The sequence below is a fragment of the Propithecus coquereli genome, unplaced genomic scaffold (assembly GCF_000956105.1).
Source record: "Propithecus coquereli isolate 6110/MARCELLA unplaced genomic scaffold, Pcoq_1.0 Scaffold87, whole genome shotgun sequence".
Taxonomy (NCBI): Eukaryota; Metazoa; Chordata; class Mammalia; order Primates; family Indriidae; genus Propithecus; species Propithecus coquereli.
In genome coordinates, this window is record NW_012154951.1 from 1773152 (window position 1) to 1800601 (window position 27450).

The 27450-nt window shown below is 38.4% G+C and overlaps 1 protein-coding gene across 1 annotated transcript in view; it reads left to right on the forward strand.

The window, feature by feature from the left end:
* Positions 1-1329: 1329 nt before the first annotated feature.
* The window catches only part of LOC105826249 (cytosolic beta-glucosidase), a 126432-nt gene continuing 100311 nt past the window's right edge, over positions 1330-27450 (forward strand). Inside the window, exon 1 of the mRNA XM_012664196.1 lies at positions 1330-1782. Coding sequence (XP_012519650.1) covers positions 1725-1782 — 58 coding nt within the window. The 5' untranslated portion in view covers positions 1330-1724. The remainder of the gene's footprint in view (positions 1783-27450) is intronic.

Below are 27450 nucleotides of genomic sequence, written 5' to 3' on the forward strand. Positions count from 1 at the left end.
TATTTCACCAAACATGTACCTCTAAATATCTTAAATGTCTTCCCACATTTCCCTTTATATTTAATCACTTCTTTCTTCTTAGAGTTAGGATAACTGGAGAGGGTAGGATTTCAACCTCGTTATACCTCGTTTCAGATCTTGTGTTCCTGTCATTATACAATGTAGGATGATTTAGTGTGGTATTGAGGAAACTGAATAAACAACTCTCTTCACTTTGATTATTCCTAACTCCTCTCTCCACTGGCATTTTATTTTAACAACTTTTTATTTTGGATCAATTTTAGATTTACAAAAAAGGTTGCAAAACTAGTGCAGAATTCCCATGGACCCCTCTCTCAGTTTACCCTATTTTACACATTCTACATTCCAGTGGTGCACCCACTGGATACTCGGCACAGTGGACGAAAGATTCCACATCAGGGCACATGAGTGTGAAATTTCAGAGATAGAAGCTTGGGAACCAGAGAGGGTGGGCTGGGGGAACAAAAACAGGTTATAATAAAATATTCGGACTTGGATTGTCATCAAAATTCTCAATAGCCACACTAGAGACTAGAAAACCAGGAACCAATGCTTTCAAAATTCTGAGTGAAAATTATTTCCGTCATAAAATCCTGTACTAAACAAACTGCATATTAAATGCATTGTTAGACAAAAGGTAATTCTATGGCCATGGGGTTTCAAAATATTTATCTCCCCATGCTCCTTTTATCAGAAAGTTATTTGAAGATGTGCTTATAAAGGGGGAAAAGAAACAAAGAGTGAGAAAGGCCGTCGCAGAGGTGAAGCAGTCTCTCTGAATGATACGAAGGAGATCGTGGACTCCATGATGACCTAAAAAATAAACAGTGCAGAATGGAGCAGGAAAACAGAGTTGTTTGAACAACTCAGAGATTTGTACTTCTGTCAGAGTGTTTGGGGATGAATTAGCGATAGGTATAGAGCAAATTAAATAAACATAAAGAGCAGACAGTGGATTAACCCCAGAGAAAATAAGACTTTGCATGTAAGAATGGTATCCTACATGACTCAGCTTTGAACTATACATAGGCATAGTAATGTAAATATCACATTTATTTAAACAGAAAAGGCAATCTTATCATGTTGGTTGGAAGGCGGAAGGTGAGGGAGGAAGAGAGAGAGAGAGAGAGAGAGAGAGAGAGAGAATGTACTAGATCCTCCCCACCTATACCTAGAAGTCAATGATTATCTAAAACTGAAAAAAATAAGCAACACTATCAGATTATTATTTAATATTTAAACAACACGGGAGTGAATACCAAAAGAAACAGTTAAAATTGGTTATCTCTAGAGAGTAGGGATCAAGCATTGAGATGAATTGGCTAAGGGAAAATTCTGGTAGGATTGCATGACTTTTTAAAACAATGTCCTTGTGTTATTTAAAACAGGAAAGATCAGGTAAATAGGTGACCTGCCTAGCAGGAACGTAGCACCCAGCCTGGTCCAACTCCCTTACGAATCAGGGAGTGCTGGCAGAAGAAAGTACAATTGCTCACCTTGTACAGGGTGTCTGATTTCTTATCAAGGCTGTGGCTAATCAAATGGGATCCTTTAACCCCGTTCCCTTCCTGTGTGCTATATATTTGCATTCGGAGACTCCCATCTCTGGTGAGAGGCTGTCTGCTCAATTGCCCTGCTCCTCTGGCTAAAAAGGGCGCTGAGGCCCTGGTAGCTGAGGGTTCCAGTCTGCTGCTTCTGAAACCATGGCTTTTCCTGCAGGATTTGGATGGGGGGCAGCCACGGCAGCTTATCAAGTGGAAGGTAGGAGACGCTGGAGTGGATTACTTCTGGTGTGTTCTGTATGCCTGGGGACGATGGTGGGGGTAAGGAGGTAAGAAGAAAGAAGGAAAAGGATTGGAAAGTCCCTACGTTATAAATGAAATGGTTTCCCTTGTCGAATATGGGAGGCTCACGTTCTCTTGGCCCTTTCTGTAGGCACAGGGGTGGTGGCGTGAGGGGGTGAAGACCAAGATACAGCTGTATTTTCACTCCGTCCAAACTTATCTGAGACATCAGTTTACATTGGGATCAGCTGCTTTTGTTCCTGGTTTCTTGAACTCATTGTCCCAACCCCCCTAAAAAAGGGAACAGTTTCTTGTGTTGGCTGGAAAAAATACTGGGTGAATTCTTTCAAAGAACCCCTCATCAGTTGGGAAAAGCACCCTGTACTATTCCTAGTGAGCACAGAAGCACAGAGCCTAATCTTGTACACCACCCCATTTCCTGGGGCAGCTGAGAACTAAAGGGGAGCAGCTACCTAATGGTAAAGAGAACCCAGAATGGCCGTGAAGCCTGAGTTCTGGTCTCCTTCCTACCGCACGCGAGTTGTGTGAATCCATTGTCCTCCCTGAGTCTCAGTTTCTTCATCTGTAAAATAGGAAGATTAGCTTTACTTTTCTAAAATATGTATTTCTTTCTGCTAAGGAATTTGGGATTGTTAATAGTTACCACGGAAACAATATTGATTGGATCAAATAAATGTGTAAAGCCCTGAATTAAACAAAGCTACATGAGTTTATTGTGGTAGCTTCCTAGGGTTGCTGCAACCAATTACCGTAAACTGTGAGGCTTAAACAAGAGAAATTTATTCTCTTAAATAAATTCTGGGGGCCAGAACTAGAAATTTGAGGATGAAATTAACTAAGTTAAGATGCGATCATACTGGAGCAGGGCAGAGCCTTAATCCAGCATAACTGTGTCCTTCCTATGAAGAAGGAGATATGGACACAGAGACATATAAGGAGAATACCACATGCCCAACAGAGACAGGGATTGGAATGATGCAGTAAGCTAAGGAACACCAAGGACCAACAAGCCACTGCCAGAATTTAGGAAGAGGTAAGGAAGGATTCTACCTAGACTCTCAGAGAATGCATGGCCCTGCTGACACCTGGATTTTGAACTTCAAGCCTCTAGAATAAATTTTTGTTGTTTAAGCCATCCATTTTGTGGCACATTGTTACAAAACCCCTGGAAAACTAATACACTGAGAAAAACAAGTAAATCGATCAATGAAATAACTACTGCTACAGTAAGTGCTACCTTGATAATAGGAGGCTGCAATAAAGGGTTATGTGAAGTCTCTGTGAACTAGTGTCATTTCATCTAAAACTTAAGGGACAAGAAAGAGAGAGCCATGTGACTGTGGGGAGATTTTTTTCCAGAGAAACAGAGTACATGTTGATCCTGGCACAATTCATGCTGCTTATGATTCAAACTTCAATTGCCATTTCTGGGACCTCTAGCATGGGAATGAGGAATCTCTGCTACACAGTTGCTATCTGCCATGTAGAAGACATCTCCCACGGGGGGCTGTGTGTATTATCACACACATATGCTCTGTGATACAAGATCTTTTAAAGGAGTGTCTGAACATGTCCTGAGTAGCATGGATTGAATACCACCTTTCTCACGATATGGTATCTTCTTTCATCCTCTCCCAGACAATTTCTACTTGCTCATAGAGGTTGCCTGAAATAGGCTGGCCCTCTAGGAGTAAAAACAGAAGCAATGCTCTTTGTTAGTTTCCTCCTCAGAAGAGGAGGTCTGGCAAATCAGAGAGGGGACGGCAGAGTACTGGGATGGAGTGAATAGAATCAGGTTCTAGAAGTAGCAGAGTGTGGCAGTTATGGCTTGAGGTTGGTCTCTATTTGTTACTAGCTTTGTGACTTTGGGCAGGTTACTCAACTTCTCTGTGCCTCCTCATATGTAAGATGGGGATTATTATGGTATCTACTGTATAGCATAGCTATGAGGTTTAATTGAGATAATGTATGTTAAGTGCTTTGCATTTAGTAAGTGCTCTTCGTATGTGGGGCAGGATCACAAAAGGATTACTGAGAATGATTCACTATAGAACTCTGCAGTTAACTTGGCATACATATGCAGTTAGCTATACAAGACAATGCAGAGGGTTGCAATTACCAACTTCCAGTTGCTGCTAACCTAGGACCTGGAGGTAGCCTTGACTGGTCCATTCTGATCTCCTGTCTGCACAGGATCTCAGTGTTGCTGCACCTTTTCTGTCTGCCTGGAGGCAGTTTGTCCCATGCTCTTCTGCACTGGGCTTGCTTCTGCCTTATCTTAAGGTCTTTTTTGGTGACCTTTAAGTTGCTATTAACTTTATAAACAGCTTTCAGGGTAGGGAACTTGATCCAACATGCCCTGCCAAGAGCCATCAGCCTGCTATCATTGTCAGCTCACAGAGCGATTTTTCTGTTTGCTTGTTTTCCACCCTAGGAGCTCTTATCTATCCTTTTGTGCTGTGTTTGAATCCTAGCTCAAGCACTTACTAGCAGAGTGATTTGGGGCAAATAATTTTTTTAAGCCTCAGTTTCCTTATTTGTAAAATTTGAAAAATGGTCATGCCCTCTTTGTAGATTTGTTGTGGGTATTAAAGAGTTTAGCATATGTAACTGGAGCACAAGAGTGCCCGGCCCACAGTGCTCACCAAATGCTAATACTGATATCAATACTATCATTATTTTTCTTTCTGCTGGCTGCATTCTCCACCACTCTGTACATTGTCTACTCCATTTAGTGGGTATGGTCATTTTTTGTTTTGACTGCTAATCGGGATATACTCCTCTGTGCTCATTCTTAACTTGTTCTGCCAGTAGCTCCCAGGAAAGTTACTGTTTAACCATCTCCTCCACCATTGCCTGGATTACAGTCAATGTGTGGCTTTGACAAATCAATGCGGCCTGGATTTAAAAGCTGAGGACAGCCTGTCACTTTTCAATTTTGATAATCTTTGGACTTTTGTCCTGCCCTGGCTTCTGAAAGTCAACAGAGCCTTTGGAAGTTGCAGACACTCAGCAGAACTGAGGACTGATCATGAATCGTATTCGTAAAAAAAATCTAACGTTTTGGTGATTTGTTATAAAACATTGCCATGTATCTCTCTCCACTGATTTTCAAAGCACAGTTGTCTGTGTAGGTATATTTGTTTTCAAAAGCTCTCTTGAAAGCCCTGAGGGATAATTGGCACACCCTCCCTCACCTTTGCACAAAAATGGAGGTACTTTGGCCCTGTTCCTGGAATAGAAGGCACTGTCACGATCTTTGCAGGCGGGACCCACCGGGAGGGGCAGGGCCTTCTGGTCACTAGGCCTCCCGTGACGCTGACTACTTGGTTGCATATTTCACCAGGTTCACGGTCTTTCCTTCTTCCTGTCCCTTGTTCACGTCCCCTCCGCCTCTCCTCTGGCTACTTCACTGTTTACGGTTTTAAAGAAGAGTTTAATGTTTGTTATATCAGAGTTGGCTGTGTGGTGCCTTGAGCCTTTTGGGGGAAAGCACAATATAAATCTAATAAATAAATAATAAATAAGGGGTATAAGCAGGAGGAAAATTATGTGTTTTAGGTGAGTTGTAAAGAACCTAGTAAAACCTATAAAATGTGTTCCTTAGACCAAGAGGCAGGGAAGAAAATGCAGAAAACCGTGGCACATATAGAAGTGAGTCTCATGTAATATTTTTAAGTACAGAAAAATTCCCATGATTTTTAACCCTTTGTGAAACTGACTCTGTCCTCTGTTTTTGGTTGGAGGGAACAAAAACAGCAGGTAGCTGACTGGTATTTTGTTTACTTTCTTGGTAGGCCCCCGCAGAGCTATGAAAATGACATTTAGGACCCAATTCTATACTTCCTGTGAGCTTATAATTCCCAGTGATTTCAGGAAGGCTCTTAAGGGGTGAACATGCTCTGCAAAATCCCACAAATCCTAAGCAAAGTCTAAACTACTTTGTTAATGTTTCCTACTGGGATCTGAGTCTGTGGTTCTTAAGGAGCCAATGACCTCAGTTTTATGAATGCCATTGGGAACCTTTCATACTGTCCTAGATGCTAATATAATGCTTGATTTCGATTTAACTTTATGTTGGCAGAAATGGGCCTTGCCTCAGACTTTGGCCGTCTATTTGTCTTGATGTGTTAAAGGTGGAATCCTATAGTTAAGAAATTTGAGGTTATTTTTTCCATGAAAAAGATGGGAAAATGAACAGGGCAGTTATAACTGGTGGTTTTAGGTCGGGTTTATGGTGATTCTATACAGGCTGTTTCTTCTCTGGTCCTTTTTAAAAACTCAACTGGTCCATACAAACCTGAGTTAGAGACACATCTCATCTACCTGCTGTAGATGTCAGCACACGCTTCATATTTCTCTAGACCACGTCCTGTTTGCTTTCTCCACTCAACTACTTTCGGCTATATGTCTTGGTTTCTATTTTCTACTAAACCCCTTGGATTGATCTCCTGGCTGCCCTTGGTACTTTTCTGGAAGAGGGATAGAAAGATAGATCTATTCTCCATTTGACCACCTTAGAAAGAAGGAGGGAGAACAGACTTAAAAGCATGGCTGTTTATTTCTTGGTGTGTAGGGAAAGAGGAAGATGAGAAGTGAACATTTATCGTGAAATATATCATGGCTTAAAAGGTGATATGATAGAAATCACCTTTATTTCTTTCCCCCAGTTTCAAATTTGAGATCGACAAAAATCTCAAAAATGCCCTCCTTTTTTATTGTACCATGCAATTAATGATGCAGGCAGCATGGAAGGAGCATAGGCTTAGGGAGGGATGATATGCAAATATTAATCCACTAGTATACCACCCACACTAACCAATCAGATACCAACTGCAAACAACAGGCATAGTCTAGACTGGCACTTGCATTGACCTGTCAGAGTGGACAGCAGCCATTAACAACCGTTGGGGCCACATTTATATGTATTGATTGAACTTCAGCTTTGGGCTTAGGAATGGGACACATCTGGAATATATCAGACTCTATGGACTACTGGAGAATCACTTAACTTCTCTAAACCTCAGAATTCTCTTTTTCCTTGACTCTCTTGATCTCTCTCTCTTTCTTTCTTTTTTTCTTTTTTTTGAAATTTCATCAGATCAATATTGCAAACTTTTCTCTTACATTTTGTGCCTCTTTGGATCTGAGTTGATTTCTTCAAGTTTTTCTTCCTAATGACTGTACTTTAATTGTGTTTGGACTTTAGCTGTATTTTTTCAACTCCTTTATTTAACATTGAATATTTTCATTATGGCAATCATTTTTCTACCTTTTAGAAATGAATTCTTCAATTGCTTATTTTGCAGGAAGCCATGTGTTTTTTTTTTTTTTTCTTTATGCCATCACCCCTCAAATCTCCCTAAGAATGCTAATTTAAAAAATTAAGTTTTCCAGCTAGCAATCCCACTTCTGAGTATTTACTCAAAAGTTTTGAAATCAATTTGTCAAAGAGATGTCTGCACTCCCATGTTCATTTCAGCATTATTCGCAATAGCCAAGTTATGGAATTGTCCATAATTGTCAATAAACAGATGACTGGATAAAGAAAATGTGAAATATATACACAGTGGAATACTATTTAGTCTTAAAAAAGAGTAAAATTCTGTCATTTGCAATAACATGGATGAAATTGGAGAACATTATGCTCAGCGAAATAAGCCAGGCACAAAAAGAAAAATACCGCAAGTTCTCACTGAAATGTAGAATCCCAAACAATCGAACTCACAGAAGCAGAGAGTAGAACGGTGGTTACATAGGCTGGGGGATGGGGCAGATGGGAAGATGATACCAAATGGTACGAAATCTTAGGAGGAATATATATATATATATATATATATATTTGCAGTCTATCGAATAGTGTGGTGAACAGAGTTAATAATAGAGCATTGTACATTTCAAAACTGCTGAGAGTAAATTTAAATGCTCTCACCACAAAAAATGTTAAGTATTTGGGGTAATGTTAACTAGCTTGATTTAATTATTGCAAATTGTACTTCTAAATCATGACATAATTTTGGACCCTATAAATATACATAATTATAAATTGTTAATTTATAGTAAAAATTTTTAAGAAATTTAGTTTTCTTTTTTTAAAAAAAATATCATCTTTGAGATCTTTAGGCTATTTTTTTTTAATTGTCATCCTTATCTTTTGTGCTACTTGGTTTTGTCAAATGCCTGATGTGCTGGTTCATGATTATGAATGAAAGAATATGTTCATTAATATCAGTAAAGAATTTAGGCTTCCTTTGAAGTTAGATAGTTCTATTAGCTGAGACAGGGATGACTCTATAAGAAACAGAATTCTGTGTGAGTAAGTGGGATCTGTTGACTTCAGTCTTCTCATAAAAGATGTGTGAGGGAGACGGCCCAGATTTAGACCTCGGTAACTGCCAGGTAACACGGACCTTAAGGAAGAGTGTGCTTGATTTGTACTTTGGTGTATCTTCTCTCCACTCGCCTTTGAGTTCATGTTTAATCCTTGAGTTTGGTCTACTTTTTTCGACTGCCTCAGTACCCATAATAGGAGTCCTCTTCAGTCACATCTTGGGACTTCAGCACGGGGTAAAGGCAGCACAACTGCCCTGTGTATGGAAGAGAGGAACTGGAGAGGCCAGCAGTAAGACAGATAATCCTTTAACTAATTTCCATGGTGATTGCTTTGAGGCCTGGTCTTTTCTCTGTACTCGTTGCCCTGGAGAAGTACTTTAGTAACCATATTATTCCACTGGGGCCCTCTTTAAATTTTTAGTTCAGCTGTGGTTTCCTTCTTTTGTTTACTGTCATTTCAATGGATTTGTGAGAGAGAAAGGAATTAAATATGTATACACTGTTCTTCATCTTGAATTAGAACCAAAGACTTTAATACAATATTAACTTACATGTAAGTCTTTATCAGCATGCATTAATGTATGGACTCGCCTCATCAACTGTGAGGTATTATTCAAAGTTAAGAATGAATTCTTCCCTCCTTACTGTTATTAATACACCTAACTTATAGAAATTCTCTAATCTTATCCTTTTTATCAAGAGGATGAGTGCTATAGACCGAATGTTTGTGTCTCTTCTAATTCATATGTTGAAGCCCTAAACTCTAATGTGATGGTATTTGGAGTTGGGGCCTCTGGGAGGCGATTAGGTCATGAAGGCAGAGCCCTCGTGAATGGGATTCCTCCCTTACAAAAGAGACACCAGAGACCTGCTTTTCCCTGTGAGAACACACAAGGAGGACAGCCCTCTGTGAACCAGGAAGGAACCTTCACTATAACTTGACCCTGCTGGAACCCTGATCCCGGACTTCCAGCCTCCAGAGCTGTGAGGAATAAATTTCCATTGTTTATAAGTCACCCAGTCTATGATATTCTGTTGTAGCAGCCCAAACAGACTAAGAAAATGAGGTAATATGGAATGAATGGAATTTCAGACAATGTATTAATAACAAGAGAAAGTGAAATATTCAGACAATATGAGAAAAGCCATGGTGGAGGCGGGTACTCTGCCAAAAAGGGTACATGTCATCTGCTTCTGGGGTCAGCTGATCTAAACCATTTGCATTTTTCATAATTTGCTATCTCCCTCTATTACTGAACATGCAGATTCTCCATGTGGCAAGTTTTTCAGCACCTCAGTTGGCTTCATGAGCAGTGATGAAAGATATTTGCTTCCATTGCTATTGGTATATTTGGGTTATTGATTGGTAAGGGTCTGATTGCTTATCTGCGTATTCTTTTGTTATCAGCAAGCTTCTGAATAGAGTAGATGGCTATCACATATATTTAGAAAAAAATTTTTTTATTATGAAAGTAGTACAAGATAATTGTAGAACATTTAAAAGATGCAAACAAGTGAAAAATAAAATAAAAAATTACCCAGAGAGGTATTTTAAAATTTTGTGTACAGACTTAACATGGACACATACACTGTTTCTGTCTTTTTTTTTACCCAATAGAAGCATTCTGTAAATGGTTTTGTTATTCTTCAGATACTTACATATATCTTGATAAGCTATAACATGTCTCTGCCTCTTTTCTCCTCTTCCTGTGCCCTCTCTCCCTTACCTATCTTCTACAATGCACATGGATGTTACACAGAAAGCTAAATGTGAGTCAATATATTTAAACTTACGAAACAAGATAAAAATAGCTGTATCTCAACAATTTGTTTGGAGTATGGGCTCTAGATAGTGGCCCACATATATGTGCATGAATTTTTTTTGTCATCACTAAATTAATCAGTCAAGATAAGACATTTGTTTATTTCGATGACTATGTGCCAGCATCGTACTAGAAGTAAAAAGTATCAATTGTTCCGTTCCTTCTTGGGCTTGCCCATCTGGTAGGGATTGCTTTCCAGCTGAGTTCACTGATGCACAAGGTTATGTGATTCTTTAAACATTATTAGGCCATCACACAAATGTTCAAGCCAGAAATATGGGTTTCATGCTCGACCCTTCCTCTTACTCCTTCCTTTATTTAACCAATTATTTTTTATTCTATCTCTTCTAAATCACTTGATTACACCCCTCTTCTTCATTACTATGACCATTCCTTTAGTTCTGGAACTTACCATCTCTTGTCTTCTTAAAATGTCCTTCCCTCCTCTCACTGTCCTCAGATTTCTCCTGTGTGTTGCTCATAGCATGGTCTTTTACAATTCTAACCACATTATTCCATTTCTTGAGTGAGAGCATAAGCTCTGAAATCAAACAGACTGACTCCATCACTTACCAGTTATCTGATCTTGGAAGATATCTGAGTTTTGCAGGTTTTGGTTTCCATATTTGTAAAATGGGAACAGTAATAGTGCCTATCTTGGGGTGGTTGTCGATTTCAAGTGTTTTTATGAATATCAAATGCTTAGAACAGTGCTTTGTAAACTGTGTTCAATAAATTTCAATAATTATTTTAAAACTTTTAATGTCTTCTTACTTTCTACAGGATAATTTCTCCTCCCATACAAGTACAAACCAGGCCCAAACCTGCTTAGCTTCTGAGATTAGACAAGATCAGGCCCATTCAGGGTGGTCTAGACATAAATGGTCTATTAATTTCTGAACTTCTTGCATGAAAGAAAAAAGTCTTTGTAATTTTATCTCTGACTACATCCCCAGTTTCATCTCTTGCTTCTTCCCCATTTGTATCATATTCTTTGACCAAAATGAAGTGCATGCAATTCTTTAAATGTGCCATGACCTTCATGCCTCTGAACCTTTGCACGTGCTGCTTGAATGCACTTCTGACTATCAGCATGAACAGAGACCAAAAGGGGATGAAGATCCAGGCTTCCTAACTTCCAGGCTGGAGCTTGTTCTACTGCAGCATACTGTCTCTTTTATCTTTACCCTTTATGCTACTCTTTCAAGAGTATTACTGTGAGCCTGGTAGTGGTAGGAAGAGGCTCAGTGTCTGATGGGGCACAAGCAACCCCCCAAAGAGGAGAGGTTTCTAGTACATATGAACTATTATTATAATATATTAACTACTTGGGACAATATGAATAATATGTCTTTTTTACCTGAGGCTGTTTGAACATAACTCCATGTATCTAAAGATGACTAATATAATGAGAAGTGTTGAAATGAATATGGTAGCTGTGTGTGTATGTTTTGTATTGTGTGGGTGTCCCAGCAGCTGGGGCACTGTTGTTTTCCTTCTACTACTCAATATGGCCTTCTGCCTTGGGGTGCCCTAAGCCAGCTGAGCAGATCTATATTGGCTTTGGATCTTTCTCAAGGTGTCTGTTCTTCCTTTCATTAGTGTGGATAATAAGAATTTGATTGTAAAATATGCCCGGGCCAAATACAAGGGCTTTTAAAATTGTCTGCTGTTTAGATTATCCAGGCCACTGATCCCCCTTCCTTAGCGTGGATAATTGAGAGTGGACTGGGCTGAAGAATGTTAAGCAGAACCAATTGACAAAATAAATGAGATTTAAAAATCCTTCACATTTTAATAATAGAAAAAAGTTAGTTTTTTTTTTTTAAGCTGAAAGGGCTTATTTTATATTTTTGAAACTGTAAATTTATTCGGTTTAAAATTGCATCAAAATAGGAAGCTATTCCCATGATGCACCCACTTAAAACATATTCAGATTGTATACTAATTACAATATGCAGTTAATGGAGTTAGGGGAAAATTGAAAATATAGACGAAAGGTTGTATAGTTTCATATTCAATGTGAAATCCTCTTAAAACCATATTTTTGTTTGAACTATGTAACAAAGAGAGGGTGGGATCCACGTCAAATTCTGAAAATCTCTCTCTTGATAGTGGAGGTTACAATTCTTTGGTCCTAATGAGCAATAATCATTTGCAGAAGGGCATTTTTTTGAAGGTATGTATAAGATTAACTGGATTCTGATTCCTGGGAATATCTGATCTCTTTCACTTTCATTCTCATTCTCTAATCTTTCCCCATGCACCTGAGTGGAGGTAGAAATGTATATGCATGCCACCTGACTGCAAATTTAGAGAATATTTCCCCAAAGGAACAATGTTGTAAATGGGGGTAGGTGTCGCTAAATACTCTTCAGGTGTGTAATGAGATAAATAGATTTGGGGGTTGGTCTGGGAATTTGGAACATAATGTAAGAGGCAATGGTGAGTTTCTGGGTAGATGACTCATAAACAAAGTTTTTGAAACATTACCCATTTTTACATTGGGAATTGCCAAGCTAAGGCTTAACGTCTCCCACAACACCTATGAATAATCATTTAAATACAGGCTTTGAGACTTGGGGAAAAAGTGTATTATTTACTCTAAAGACAATAATCTTTCTTGGCGTCATTGTAGTCCATCATACGGATGCATACTTGGGGATCTTTGAAAAAGCAACATTTTCTCTTGATGGCCCATTACTTCATCTATCTTATAAATTATTACCCAGGACTAGATTGCAGACACAGGTTAGGGATGCACATCAGACACTCTGTAACACAATGTGGGAGACTAAGACTCTTTCACAGGGTGAAATATTACAAAGGAGCTTTGCTCATTGCCTATTGTTTGTGTGGAAAACAGGATACAGTGATGGAGGTAATGGGGATTACAGCATATCCTTTGCTTCCCCACAGTGCTGAGAATTTGGCAAATGCAGACACACGTAAGTTCTTGTTCCCCAACTGGTTTGATGAAGGGAGAACTGAGCTGTTCTCAGCATAAGTATTATACAGCTAAGGCCAAATATGCTCCTACTGTCATCCTAGTATCCTCTCCACAGCTCAAATAAAGACCAGGCACAGCCATACTAAAGCTGTGAGAGGTTGGCTTGTTGATGGATGATGATTTTTCTCTTGGTTGGAGAGAAATTATGTGAGAACATCCAGAAAAGTTATGTCCTAATGTTGTACTTGGAGACCTGGGTTCCTTGGCATGAAATGAAGAATTACATTAAATTGAATGGATATTTATTTGAACTACTGTTGTGTAGTTATTAATTAATCGCAAATAATTATCTACTGTGGGTACTACAACCTGGGGGTGTAAAAGTGAATAAAGTGACTCCTTGAGTCCAGCATTCTAGTGGGGGAGAGAGGCATGTACATGATGTTGATAAGAAGCTGTTGGGGAGAAGGTGTGCAGAGTGGCAGATACAGGAATGAAGTGTGTGTGGGAGATTGTATGGGGTAGCTAAGCTGGGTTTTGAAGAGAATTTTGTTTTGTTTTATTTTTGTTGTCAGGGAAAGACAAAGGAAGGGCATATCAGCAGAAGAAACATTTTGAGCCCAGGCACAAAAGCATAAATATTTAACGTTGTATTTGGAGAATGGTGTAGTCGTGTCCAGTTAAGTAGGTAAATGGTTTAGAATTCTAATACTTTAGAATGTATTAGAATCACTTGGAGTTCTTGTTAAAATGTAGATTTGGGAGCATCATACGAGACTGTGTAATAACAGTATTTGCAGATGGGGTCCATGCATTTCCATTTTTTGCAAGTGTCTTGTATCATTGTTTTGTAGACGGTGCATGCTTTGATAAAGACTGCCATAGGCTGTTTTCTGATGACAGAGTGAATGGTGGGACCTGAAGCTAGAAAGGTAGAACAGGTCCATGTTGTGATGCACATAGAATATTCTTCGAGGCTGAGGAGTTGGTGTTAGGATCATGTACATTAGGTATTTGGCAGCCATAATATATTCTTAATCAAATGGAGTTACACAATCAGGTCTGTATATTTGAATGAGTTTTGACTGCAGTGTAGAGGATGAATTGAAGGAAGGAGATATGGAGACTTAGGAACAATTGTCAGGCTATTGCAGAGGATGAAGCAGACAATGATAAAGACCTGAATTTAGGTGGCAGGGATGGAAGGGAGAGAAAAAGAGTAATGAAACATCACTGAAGGAGAACCAAAAGGATATGTTCATGAACATAATGTAGGGCATCAAGGAAACGGGAGAAAGACTAAGGTGACTCTTGTGATTATGGTTTAGGCAACTGGCTGGCTGATGATGCTAGGAAATAGCAGTAAAACACACTAAAGATGGAGCAGATTAGGAGGTTATGTGATAGAAATAAAATAGGTTCAATTTGGGTTTGAGATTCCCTTGGAGTATTAACCAGAGATGTCTGGGAGGCAATTGAAAATGTATATCTCCATTTCAGGTTGAGTTTGCTGGTGATCAACTATAGCTGATGGCTGAAGTCATAATGGAAGAGGATGCTTGAAATGGGGTTATGGAGGAAAAAGAAGAGTAGCAAAGAAGAGCAAGGTTGCAGTGTCTAGATTATATTCTGCAGAACAATTCAAAAGACTCAGAAGAAGCCCACGTAGAACTGATATTCTTACAGAATCTTAAAATGACTACAAATAACTTAAAAACCTTCTAGTCCAGTGTCTTTTGAATGTATTTTAATGCAGCAAAACCAATTTTCAAGAGACTCTAACTTAAACCTCTAATAAATAGAAGGTACATATGGAGCTTCTTTGGTCAAAGGAAGAGTGGGAGAATTTGAGCCTATCCACTCAACATACCTTTCTTCATTGATCCTCTCATGTGGCAACTCTTGACTCCTCTCCAGGAAACGTAGTTTTTAAAACGTCAATATACTTTCCTTATTTTATAGAGGCTGGAGAGATTGATTGACATGATCCATGTTACACAACTCATGAGTGACAGAGAACATGTTGCTGTGATAAGCTCCACAAGAAACAAAGCAACAAAAGGCAATGTGTAACTCATAGCCAAAATGAGTGGTATAGACAACATGTGACTCTGAGGGACAGAGTTAACATTCTGAATTGTAACATCTGGGAAAGGAGTTGCAGAGGTGGTAGATTTTCAGAAGCTAAGAAAACATTTAGGGATTCAGTTTCTCGCCATTTTAAAAGTCAGAGCTAAAGGTTTGTACTGGGTTGGAGAAAGTTGGAAAGTGGATCTTTCCAACATCTACAAAATTGAGGCAGTCGTCATATAGGTTGTGTCATAATTACTGCTCAAACCCCATCCAAATTCCAGTAGCAGTAGAAATTGAATGGCGGGACACGCTGATGAGTCAGAGTGAAGCAGAGCAGTAGCTTTCTTTTCCATGCAGGAGGGCCTTTGGGAAGGCAACTTGTTTAGGAGGTGGTGCTTGGGTAATGTGCCTTCAAGTCATTTTTCTAAAGGAAGCACATTCTTTTTATTAACACTTATATTTATTCAAGAAGGCTCTTTTTTATTCCTTTTCTTTTATTTCAGGATATTATAGGGGTACAAACATTTTGCTTATAAGTTATGACTTTGCCTCACCCAAGACAGGGTTTAAGAAGGCTCTTTTGAAGGTTGTTTATGGAACATTCCTTTATGTTACCAATTGGTATATAGTAGAAACCATTTGTAGCCACCACAATCAGTGTTTAACATGAAAAGTCCAGAAAATTTTGCATTTAGGGAGCCGTTTTGAGAAATCTGCCAAGACTGAAGACTGACCCAATGATTCCTGAAGGATCTTGAAGAAAGTCAATTAGTTTTTGAGTCAAAGAAACTTCAAATTATTCTAAATGGCATTGCTACTATCAGAAAGTTCTATTCTTAATTTAGTAAACTGCTACAAGTTCAAAGCCAATGTTCATTCTTAGAAACATGCTTAGGGGATGCAAATCTTTTAAAGTACATTTCATCGTACCGACTGTTTCATTTAGAAAAAGCTCATTGGTTTGTTATTAAGTGGTCTATGTAACAGTGTCAATAAAATCTAAAATTGGAGACTGAGCATTGTTATGTTAGGTGTTTTAATAATCCCAATTGGCTAAGTTACATGGCCGTGGCTCATTTGCTTGACCTTTGTTGGTTTTAATAGCCTGGAAAAATCCCTCCAAACTACAGAGTTGACATAGTGGCTCTTGATATATGTGATAAAAATCTGGAAAATACATTATTAGAATAAGTTCACTAACAGTACTTGAATGATTGGATCAGGTCTCCACACCAAAGAATATACAACTGAAAATTTCAGAGGAAACAAAAAGTTCTAGTAGAAATCCAATTTCTTGCATAAAAAGGCTTAACTTACTACATTTATCATTTTGAATTAACTGTAGCTAAATTATAACTATCCAGAAATAGGAATGGAAGATTCTACTGTAAAATATTAACACAGAGGTAACAGAAAGCAGTGGCTACTGACACCAGTGCTTCTACACTCTATTGGCATAGGAAAGACAAAAATTCAAATCCGGCTTCCTATATTCATAAGTGATGTGGTCTGTTTTTGTTACTTAACCTCTTTATGACTTTTCTCAGTTAACACTTACATTTTGGAGTTTATTGGGAATATAACATGAAATAATTTGGGCAATCTCTTAGCACAATCTTTATACTTTATCTTAGCCAAAAGTCCAAGAAGTGATATGGGCTTGGCATTTTAAAAATTTTAACTCAATAAATGTTAACCCTTATCATCATAATTTTTATCACCACTATGACCAACATCATCATCACCATCATCGTCATCATCATTACCATCATTATTATCATCATTACCATCACCATTATCACCATCATCATCATTATTGCCATCAAGTGGTGTGTTAGTCTAGGTCCTCTAAGCAACAGATACCAAGATGGTATTGAACATGCAAGAAATTTATTAAGCAAAATGCCCAGGAAATATTGGGGAGAGACCCTGGAGAGGATGACATGCATGTCTGACAAGTGAAGGAGGGAAAGGAAAAAAGAAAGTTTGAATGAACCATTTAGATTGCAGTACAGTTCAAAAGGAAGTTCAGCAAGGTCACTGAGGAGTCCTTGATCCAAAGTCACCTGTCTGAAGAGCCACACATCTTCCAGGAACAGGCCTACTGCAGAAGCCTTGCCACGCTCAGCATCGGCTGAGATCAGCCTCAGCACTGTGATAGGTTTCAGGGTTCAGCAGCTGGGGCCCCCAGTCTGTTATACTCCCCGAAGATGGAGGTTTGTGAAGTGTGTTCTTACGATTGTCACAGAAAAAATTGTGGGTGATTTTAAAAATCCTCTCATTTTTTGATATTTTATTAATTTCCTATATTTAACCTGCATTATTTAACATTTTTGGAAGAGGTAAAATAAATAATTGAAAATATTTCCATTTGCTTGGGTAATGTGAACTGTTTGAGACTGGGCCAAATCTCACAGCAATTGCTAAGCTTTCCACTTTGCTTGACTATCCTGGTATAGCTATGCTATTACTTCAATGGGACCTTTCCATGAAAAGTTTTATTTTTTTGCTCCAACTTTATTTTCTACTTAGAAACCTGACTTGATTAGAGTATGAAAGTTTAAGTATTTGTAACAGGATTCAATTAAAATAGGTCATTCTTGGGGCTCTGAAAATGGTAACCGGCCTTGGGCAAATTGGAACAAAAGTTATAAAATTCAGTTGGATGCATCACAACATTTAACATCTTTAAGGAAGACATTTTGCCTAATAGAGTCAATTTAGAAAAATTTAGTGTAGGTCATCAGCATAAGCACCTAAAAAATGTGTGTGTGTGTGTGTGTGTGTGTGTGTGCGTGTGTGTGTGTGTGTGTGTGTGTGTATTTGTTCCTCCCTTTAGCTACAACTGGGATCAGGACACCTAGACTCTAATTTATAAAATAAACAATTTGTGGTGGCACCTTGAAGAAAGTCAATTAGTTTCTGTGACTTTACCAGTAGGTTGAAAAGGAGATTGTAATATTGGTGAATAATGTGCTTAGAGATGTTTGCATAAAAGATGCTTTGTCTTTGTAAAGTATTATTGAATATTTATGGTCTACCAGACTAAGCCAAATGGCCCAGAGGATAAAACAGCCAGATTTATGTAAACCTTGCTCAGTGTCCCAGATACTTCAAGATGGGTGCTCTATATATGAATGAATAAATAAATGGTATAAACATTATTTTAAATGTTGAAGGTACATCAATATTATCTGGGGTGTTAGCCAATGTGCCTGACCTATGACATTGAAATGAAATGTCTGTCTCCAGGTAACTATTTCAATCTCATAAATATTTTTAGAGCCAGAGGCATTGACGGCAAGTGATGTTTTCTTAGAGTTTTGTGTCTGCAAATAAAGGTAAATTATATCTTTACCTACAACCTACAAGAAATGATTGTCTCTCATCCACAGGGTTGCTCTGAGAATTCCCAGGCTGAAATTGCATATCTTATAATTCTTTCTTCCCTTTCTTTTAAAAAAGTGTTTTACTTACTCTTTGCACAGTAATTTTCTATCACTTTATTGTGAGAAATCTGAGCCTCAAAGAAATAATAAAAAAAAAATTAGCTGTAAACACTGCCCACGGACTTAATGGATCTTACTGAGCCACGCAATGCAGATGTATTGGAACATAAATAGGTGATAGGAAATAAGAGGCACAGAAGCAATTTGTTTGGATTGGGTCACTGCTTAATCCAAATGGGTTCGGCAAAAGAATTCATGAAACGTGACAGTGGGCCAAGAGGAACTTGCTGTGACATTTCGGATCCCCCTACCTCTTCTAATTAACCATTTCAAGTATAACAAAACTTGCAGCACACACAGAACGGATGAGACCCATCTGCACCAACTGCAGACCTGCCTCTGGGGGATGGATGATTCTGTTCTCCTCAAGCAATGGACTATGATGCAATAATACCTCAAGCTGGGCTTTTAATTCTATGATACATTGATTCTAAACAGCGTTTTTCTAAAAGACAAAAACTATACCAGAGTTGCTTTATGACAGAGCCCATCATTAAATGCATTCAGATATATTGCACGGATCTAAATATACTGCAAGTCTAATGAGGTATTTGAAAACATAAAAATTACAGATAGAAAAAGCTTGCCATTATGACAATGACAGGAATAATAACAATAACATCAACAGCTGCCTCTTTTTTTAAACAACTATTATTTGCCAGTCACTATGCCAGACATTTTACGCACATCCTTACAAAAACCTTGCAAGGTAGAGATAATTATTGCCTTTTTACAAAAGAAGCCACAGACTCAGAGAAGTTAAGTTGTCCATGGTGAATTAGTATGTGGGAATTGTAGAATTTTTTTTTCTAATTACGGAAAAAAAACCCACATTCCATCTTAAGCAAGTCAGGAATTCTCGCCTCACGAGTTAGTGGGTTCAGAATTCTTTCAGGTGCTAATATCTGGATATGACCCATCTCTCTTCATGACAAGGCCTTCAAGTTTATCTGCCCCCAGCCCTTCTCACTTCTCTTGGCAAAGGGAGACTAGGATTTAAACCTCAAAGCTATGCCTTAGTATCTGGAGTTTTGTAGTGTTCCATAAATATTTGTTGAAATGATAAAAGAAAGACCCAGCTGCCTCTGAAGACTGTGGTTTCATTAGTAGAAAAAGGATGACATTAGCCCATTTTCAAGAATGTGAAATTTACATTGATATTCTAAAAGACACATATCAAAGTGGAATTATTTAAAACAAGGCATCTGCAATTAACCGACACATGATCTACCCTGCCCAATTCCTAGAATAGATTCAAGGAGTCAATTTTTGTTCATAATTGTGTCTCACACAATGAAAATCTGTGATTTGTGGTTGATAAGGAAATAGTGAAAATTGAGTTAGTGCTTATAAAATTCTTGGGTGGTTTTGCTTTTGGAATCAAGCCAGGCAAATTCCTACGTTGAGGGTTCTTGGGGCATTTTATGTTTCACATGATATCACCAAAAAGTTACAGATCAATAACACTTTGCAATTTTCATGTAGCAGAGGGAGGAAAGAGTTAAAGGATTTAAGTTTTGCCAAGAGTGCTTCTTCTGGGCAAGAGAAGTTTGAATGTAGGGCACATTTTGCATTTTAAGCACTAGTGTTTGAACCCTTGTCCCACAGTTATGTAATAAGAGAACTTTTTTTTTTTTTTTTAAGGGAAACAGAAAAAATACTTGCTGCTCTTGGGGACAGGTTTTACAGTGCATTTTGTAAAGGAACCATTTTCTCCTGTCCAAAAGCTCTGGAACAGGATGAATGTCCTTCTCAAGGTGCTCAGAGGCCAGAGTAAGGACTGCTGACTACAAGCGTCAGAAGAGCCACAGAGATGTGTGGGCGGGATTCAGTGGGCACATCCAACAGGTTTGGAAGGTCACTGGCCTGGAGAGGCAATGCAAACCAGGCCATCGGCCAGTCTAGAAAAAAGACTAGGACTGCAGTTGTCAGAAGGCCAGACAGACAAGGACTAGTGACTCTGAAATCTATTCTTAGGGAAGGCAGCCCACAAGAAAGTATAGCCTAGAGTGGTAGGTACTAAACCCATTCATTATCAAGGACAATTATATCCAGCTTCCAAGTGAGTCAGTTTTAAATGCTTCGTCTATTGTAAAGCATACAATAAATTTTCTCAACAACTCTGCCGAATAGGAATACTGTTCCTATTTATTATCATTTTCATCTTACAGATGAAGAAACTGAGGCACAGAGAGGTTGAGTGATTTTTCCAAGGTCACAGTGTTAGTAAGGTATAGAGACAAATTAATATGTAGGAAATATTGATTGAAAGGCTGTAGAGTGGTAGTCAAGAGCATAGGCTTTGTTCAGTCACATCTGACTTACAATTTTACTTCTACCAATTGTTAATTCCACAACATTCTCCAAATTCTTGAACTCGAGGGAACTTCAGAGTCTTCAGATTTAAATGGTGGTGTCACATCTGTAGTTATAAAGCATGTAAAGTGCTTAGCCAAGTGCTTACCCTGTTATAAGGGCTCAATAAATGATATACTATTTTTAACATGATGTTTTTTCCATCCTTCCAAATGGGTCTCAGATTAGCATAGTGGCAATTGGAACCTGAAGCCAGCATAGAGTAATGTTCTGATGGATGGAAAGAAGACTAGAAGTTTCCTTGCAAAGGCAGGAAGAGTGTCTTTCACTAAATAGCATAATTCGATGCATAAATGGCTGAATACAAAGAGACTTAATTGAAAGATAAAAGAATAATTGTACTAGAATAGCAGAGGCAAAGCAGTTAAGATAAAAAGCCATATATATTAAACAGGACTAAAGAAAATGCAGAGGGAGTTTGAGAAGTCTTTGTAGCTAAAGACATTATGATCATCAGAAAACAACATAAGTACAAGGCTGGAGTCCAGAAGATCAAGTCCCAGAACCAGGATTGAAATATTTCCTCTCGTTAGTTATTTTTAGAAGAATTGGTCACTTTTCTGAAATACCAAGTGAGTAGTTAAATTAAAAGCACATTCTGTTGTATATTATACTGGCACAGTCAACAACTAGGACTCTCAAGAAACCCTCATAAAATTAACCTTGTTTTTTTTCCCAATGTCCCTTTACACTTGCTTAGTGGAGATAGCTCTTCCCTTCCCTTTAGAAGAAAACACAGGTGAGCTCTATGTCCCTGGTCACCTTAAGTCCTGTTTTCTGATTGCCTGTCCAAATCCACTCTTCACCTTTCCCTGCCTGTTGGCCCTGGGAAACCAACCAGCATGGATGGCACTGCTGGGTTCCATAGTCCTTTATCTTCCCTTTGGAGTTGATCAAAGGGAAGCATTAGCAAGAAATGGGAGGGTAGAGTGGGAGGAGAGAGAAGCCAAAGTATTTATTCTCCTGGTTTTCTCCCTGCTGGATTGCAGTGGGTTGGCTGTGTCCCTCTATGAAGACCTCGCTCCCCTGCCTGGCAGCCCTTGGCAAACTGATACTCTCTGCAGGCTTTGGAAACCAGTTCTACCCCTAGTCCCTTCATGGGCAATAACAACTTCCTGCTGTTGCAAGCCCTGAGGTACTGCACCATCCCTTGTTGCTTTCCCCCAACCCTGCTCACACCATTGTAAACAGTCTTTTTATTAAAGTCTCCTCAATTACCCGGTTTGAGTGCCATCTGTTTCCTGCTGGGACCCTGGCTGATACATATGGCCACTTTAAGTTGCAAAACACAGTCTCATTTTGGTATTTAGAACAAACTATGAAATAGTTAAAACTCCAACTCAGATTTAGGGTTAAATCTTTCTTAGCTCGGTTGGAGGAGGGGGTGAGGTCTTCTTTCTTTCCTTGCATCTCTTATTTCTGCCTGTTTACCATGCTTTCTGACATAGTGGAAAACGAGTTAACAAAAAAGAAAATTCTTAAGGTAGCTTCACACTCTCTGATTTTGACAGATATTTAGAGCTGATTCTTTTTCTTAGGGACATTTTGTGGCTCACTGCTAAGGAATACGCTAGTATCTTAGATGCGGGTGATGCTACCTCCTCCAGTTCATCACTCTTTCTGCCCTATAGGCATCCAGCACTTATCTTAGCTTGCATCTGTTCAGGTCTGTAGTGGGTTCAACAGTGGCTCCCCACTGCTCCCCACTTGGTCTACATCTGAGTCCTAACCCCTGGTACCCATGAAAGCAACCTTCTTTGGAAATAGGGTTTTTGCAGATATAATTAAGATAAGGATCTTGAGATGAAATCATCCTGGATTTAGGCTGGGCCCTAAATCCAATGACAGATGTCCTTGTAAGAGACAGGAGACAAGACACAGAGAAACACAAAGAGGAAGGACACGTACAGACGGAGGCTGAGATTAGAGTGATACAAGCCGAAGAATGCCAAGAATTGCAGGCAAAAGCTAGGAGAGAGGCATGGAGTAACTTCTCACTTCAGTGACTCCAGAAGGAACCAACCCTGCCGATACCTTGATTTCAGAGTTTTGGGCTCTAGCACTGTGAGAGAACAAATTTCTGTTGTTATAAGCAATCAAGTGTGTTGTAATTTGTTACAGCCGCCCTAGGAAACTAATGCAAAATTTATTTGCTCTTTTAGGCATCCTTGGACAGGTGCTCAGACATCACCATGTTTGTTTCCTCACCTGTGCCCCCATCTTGTCCGTGGAAAACATAAGTACATCCTCTTCTCAGTCAGTCTCTGGGCAGGCAGGGGATCCCAGCTGCAGCTCTTCTTTGCTTCTTTCTTCTTCTAGATTTCTTTCTTTCTTTCTTGGATTCTAGATTCACTTAGAAAAAGTTAAGACTCCAATTCGTCACATCCCTTTAACTGAAGGAACACATACTATGGCTTCTGAGCTGTTCGTTTGAGTTCCTGTGAGTCAGCTTGGGCTGCTATAGCAAGATACCACACACTGGGAGGCTTAGCAACAGAAATTTATTTTCTCACAGTTCTCCAGGCTGGAAGTGCAGCTCAAGGTGTTGGTAGGTTTGTTTTCTCCTGAAGCTTCTCTCTGTGACTTGGAGATGGCCGCCTTCTCACTGTCCTCATGTGGAATTTTCTGTACACTTGCGTCCCTGGTGTCTCTTCCTTTTTTTTATAAGGATATCATATTTGACTGTAGCCCTACTTTAGTGGGCTCAAGTTACTCACTCCATTCTTTCCTCATTTTTGCTTAGTTGTCAGAGAAGGTAGCCTGTATGAATACCAATATTTGTGAATACTTTAAGGGTGTTCGAAAGTAAATTTTTATTGTTGTTGAGTACCAATTTCCTTTTCTTTTACTTTTTCATGTGTGTGTATCATTTCTGTTTGTGTGTGTATATATACGCATGCATGCACATATACATTCATGTATATAGACATATGTAGAGATTATATGTGTGTCCTATAGAGAATAAGCTTACAAACTATGTCAATCATGTCCTCTTTTTCTTTGTCAATTTCTGAAAGAATCTCTTAGTGTCTTAGTGGGGTTTTTGATATACCCCTGCATTTATGGTAGCTTTTTTCTTATACATTTTAAAACTATTGTTAGATGCATTAAAGTTTATTATTACTGTATAGTTTTTGTGGACTGTAACTTTTATTAATATGAAAATATTACTATTTGTTTCATTGAATGTTTTCTCTTTGTATTCATTTCAAAATAATACTAATATTGCTAAATCTATTTTTGTTAATATTTGTACGATAAATATTTTTTCCTCTTTACCTTTACCTTTGTTCAAACAGGAATATTCAATGAACTTACAGTTTTTATAATTACTAATATATTTCAACTTTTTGCTACCATATTATTATTTTAGATTTTCTAATGCTATAGTTTCCTTTTCTTTTTTCCCTCCTCTGTTCTTTTTTTCCCCTTTTTATGTTTTCCTTTGCTCTTTTTCTCATCTAGTGCTTCCTGGGGGATGTGCTAGCGGCATTCGACCTGGCCATTTCTTGTTTGTGTTGGCTACTCGGTGGTTGGCAGGCCTCATTATTGGTTATGCCACTAAACGGTGGTAGCATCCCAGTCACTGGGACAACCACAGGACACCTACATGCTTCCACATGACTCCCAGGCTGTCATATCACTCTAAAGTGCAAATAAGTACTCATTAGTTTGGCACCTAAGTCTATGATTTTTCTTCTCTTGTAGTTATCTTTATCTTTTTTTAATTTAATTTTTAGTTTTATCTTTGTAATACATGTGCATACCTTAAAAACTGAAATAGTACTATGAGAGTTATACCACCCAACAACAAAGAAAGGTTTTTTTTTTTTGTTTTTTTTTTAAGATTAGTCAAGGGCAGTAGCGAGGAGGGGGGTTAAGTAGTAGAACAAGGAGTTCAATCTGTAACTGACTGTGAACAATTAAGTGACATAACTTGCTACCTTCGGACCAGCCAAGAAAGGTTTTTTATTATCACTCTACTTATTTATATTCTTCAAGATATTGCTTCTTGGCCTTTTGGCTATGGTCAAGGGTATATTCTTCAAGGCCAACACTTCTGAGTCATGTTTACTTCTATGTTTCTAGATAGCCTGTCTATACAGTTATTATTTGAATTTTCTTTTTTATCCTTTTCCTTTTTTTTTTTTTAAATTTCAGAATATTATCATGGTACAAACGTTTGGGTTACATAAATTGCTTTTGTACTATTTGAGGCAAAGTTATAGTGTGCCCATCCCCCTGATAGTGTGCATTGTACTTGTTAGGTGTGAATTTTACCCATCCCCTCCTTCCCTCTCCCACCTGCTTGATTTCCGATGGATGTTATTTCCATACATGTACATAAGTGTTGATCGATTAGTTCCAATTTAATGGTGAGTCCATGTGGTGTTTGTTTTTCCATTCTTGTGATATTTCACTTAGAAGAATGGCCTCCAGTTCCATCCAGGTTAAGCTGAAAATATAGCAGTGACTTCCTATTATGTAAAATGAAATTTTTGGGTCTGATTATAACATGATACAAAGTAAAGTTTATCTTCTCTATTGTTCTAAATTGATTATTTCACAAATTTTATTTAAATTGTTACTCAGCTTTTGCATCATTTTTAATGTAAATATTGTGTGCAACTGAGCCACAAACATCCTATGATTGCATTTCTATTTTTGTACAGTTTTTGTTTTGCCTGAGAGTTAATAATTGTCTTTTTTTGTGTGTGTGTGTGATCCTTTCACTAATTCCAGCCCCAGACTATCTTCCAGAGATGCAAATTGCTTCTTGGTACGTTCAAACACATCAGATATCTTCTCAGTTTCTTTTCTTTTTTTTTTTTTTCCTTTCTTTCTTGGAGGCATCCTTTCTGGAACCTCCCATCCCCCTGAGACACGACAGCAAAATGAGTTTCCATATGGTTTGGTTTCCCTTGTTACTTTAGGGGCTCTTGTCCTTTCCAGATTAGTTTCGGGCACAGAGCGCTGCTTCTAGATCAAGGAGTCTTTGCTCACCACAACCTCAAAGTTTCACATGAAGTACTTATACCTAATACATTTAATGAATGTTAGTTGTAAAAATAAATATTTTCTTCTGAAAGGACACCAGATCCCAACTTATGCTGGCAATTACTTGAATTTTTAATCACATCTCATTTTTCAAATAAAGAATCCGCAATAACTTGCAAGCGTGAAAATAACTTATGCGTATCTCTGTGAAGCAATGGGACAGTAAATATTAATATTCCTATTTTATGTGAGACATGCCACACAAAAAACATTTTACTCAGCACATACTATTTCCATATGCCATTCTTGCTACTGGAGAGACGCAATAAGTCAGTAACACATGGACCCTGCCTTGCCAAAGCTGAACGTGAAGGAGGCCACAGATATGTGATTGTTGTGGGGACTCAGAAATGCTCCGAAAAAGAAGTGACGGGGTGATGCCATTTTTGAGTTTTAAAGGAAAACTATATAGACACACATGTACACATAGCCCAACTCCTTCGTTTGTTTATTTTTCACTCGACATGATTTCCGTTGTGCAGAGGACTGAGATCTATGTGGGTCTGTGACCTCTCAAAGGAAATTGTCATAACAATAGCGAAAGAGTGAAAGAGTGATATGGTACCATTTGTAACGATATCTTCCAAATCAGGAAGCTGAGGGCCTTACAGACCGAGTCATACAAGCCAAGGGCTCTGATTCTTAATCACAGGCAAGTATGCAAATGTTCTTATCTATTTAGTGTTTCCTACGCATGAACTTTAGTATAAAGAGCAGGCCACAGGGAAAAGAAGTAAACCACACAACTGGTCATATTTTGTGTAAATGTAGTTAGTGATCGTTGTACTGAACCTAAAGGAAGAAAGAAGAACTATTAAATAATATTTGTTGAGCACTTACTATCTGCCATGTATACTTTGGCCCATTTGATTTTTACTAGAACTCTATGAAGTAGACGTTATCCTCCCACGTTACATACGGAGAAGACATATACATGGCAAGAGGTAGAGACAGGACATAAACTCATTCGTCCCCAGCTCTAGTGCCTTTGCTCTTTCCATCATCTTTCTCAGCCTTGGAAGTCTTTGATATTCAATGAAATATCAATATTTTCCCTTTTTTTGTGGTAATCCCCTCTAGGTCTTAATGGGATGGGAATTTCAGAGACTATTTTATTTTCTTCCAAATTACTTAAAAATAAAATACAGGATCTTATCATTTTTTGCCAGAAATTTTGCAATATTGCCAACTGATATTTGGGCCCCTCATGTCTTCGTTTTCCAATCACTCTTAGCGCTGCTGCTGGGTTATGCATTTGCTTTCCCCTTATGGGACCCACTGTGAGAGCTCTTGCTCCTCTGTAAACACTGCCTTCAGATGCTTTCTCCTGGGCAAGTCTACCTGACTCTGAGTGACGGAATTAACTCTTGAGCGCTTGCTTGTTAATTTTCTCATAATTTTTTTTTGTTTTAATTTGAAAAACTGGCCATTTGCTTAATTTATTATTTGAACAAATCTGTTAATAATTTAAAGTTTCACCTTGTAAAAGGAGTAATTGGGCA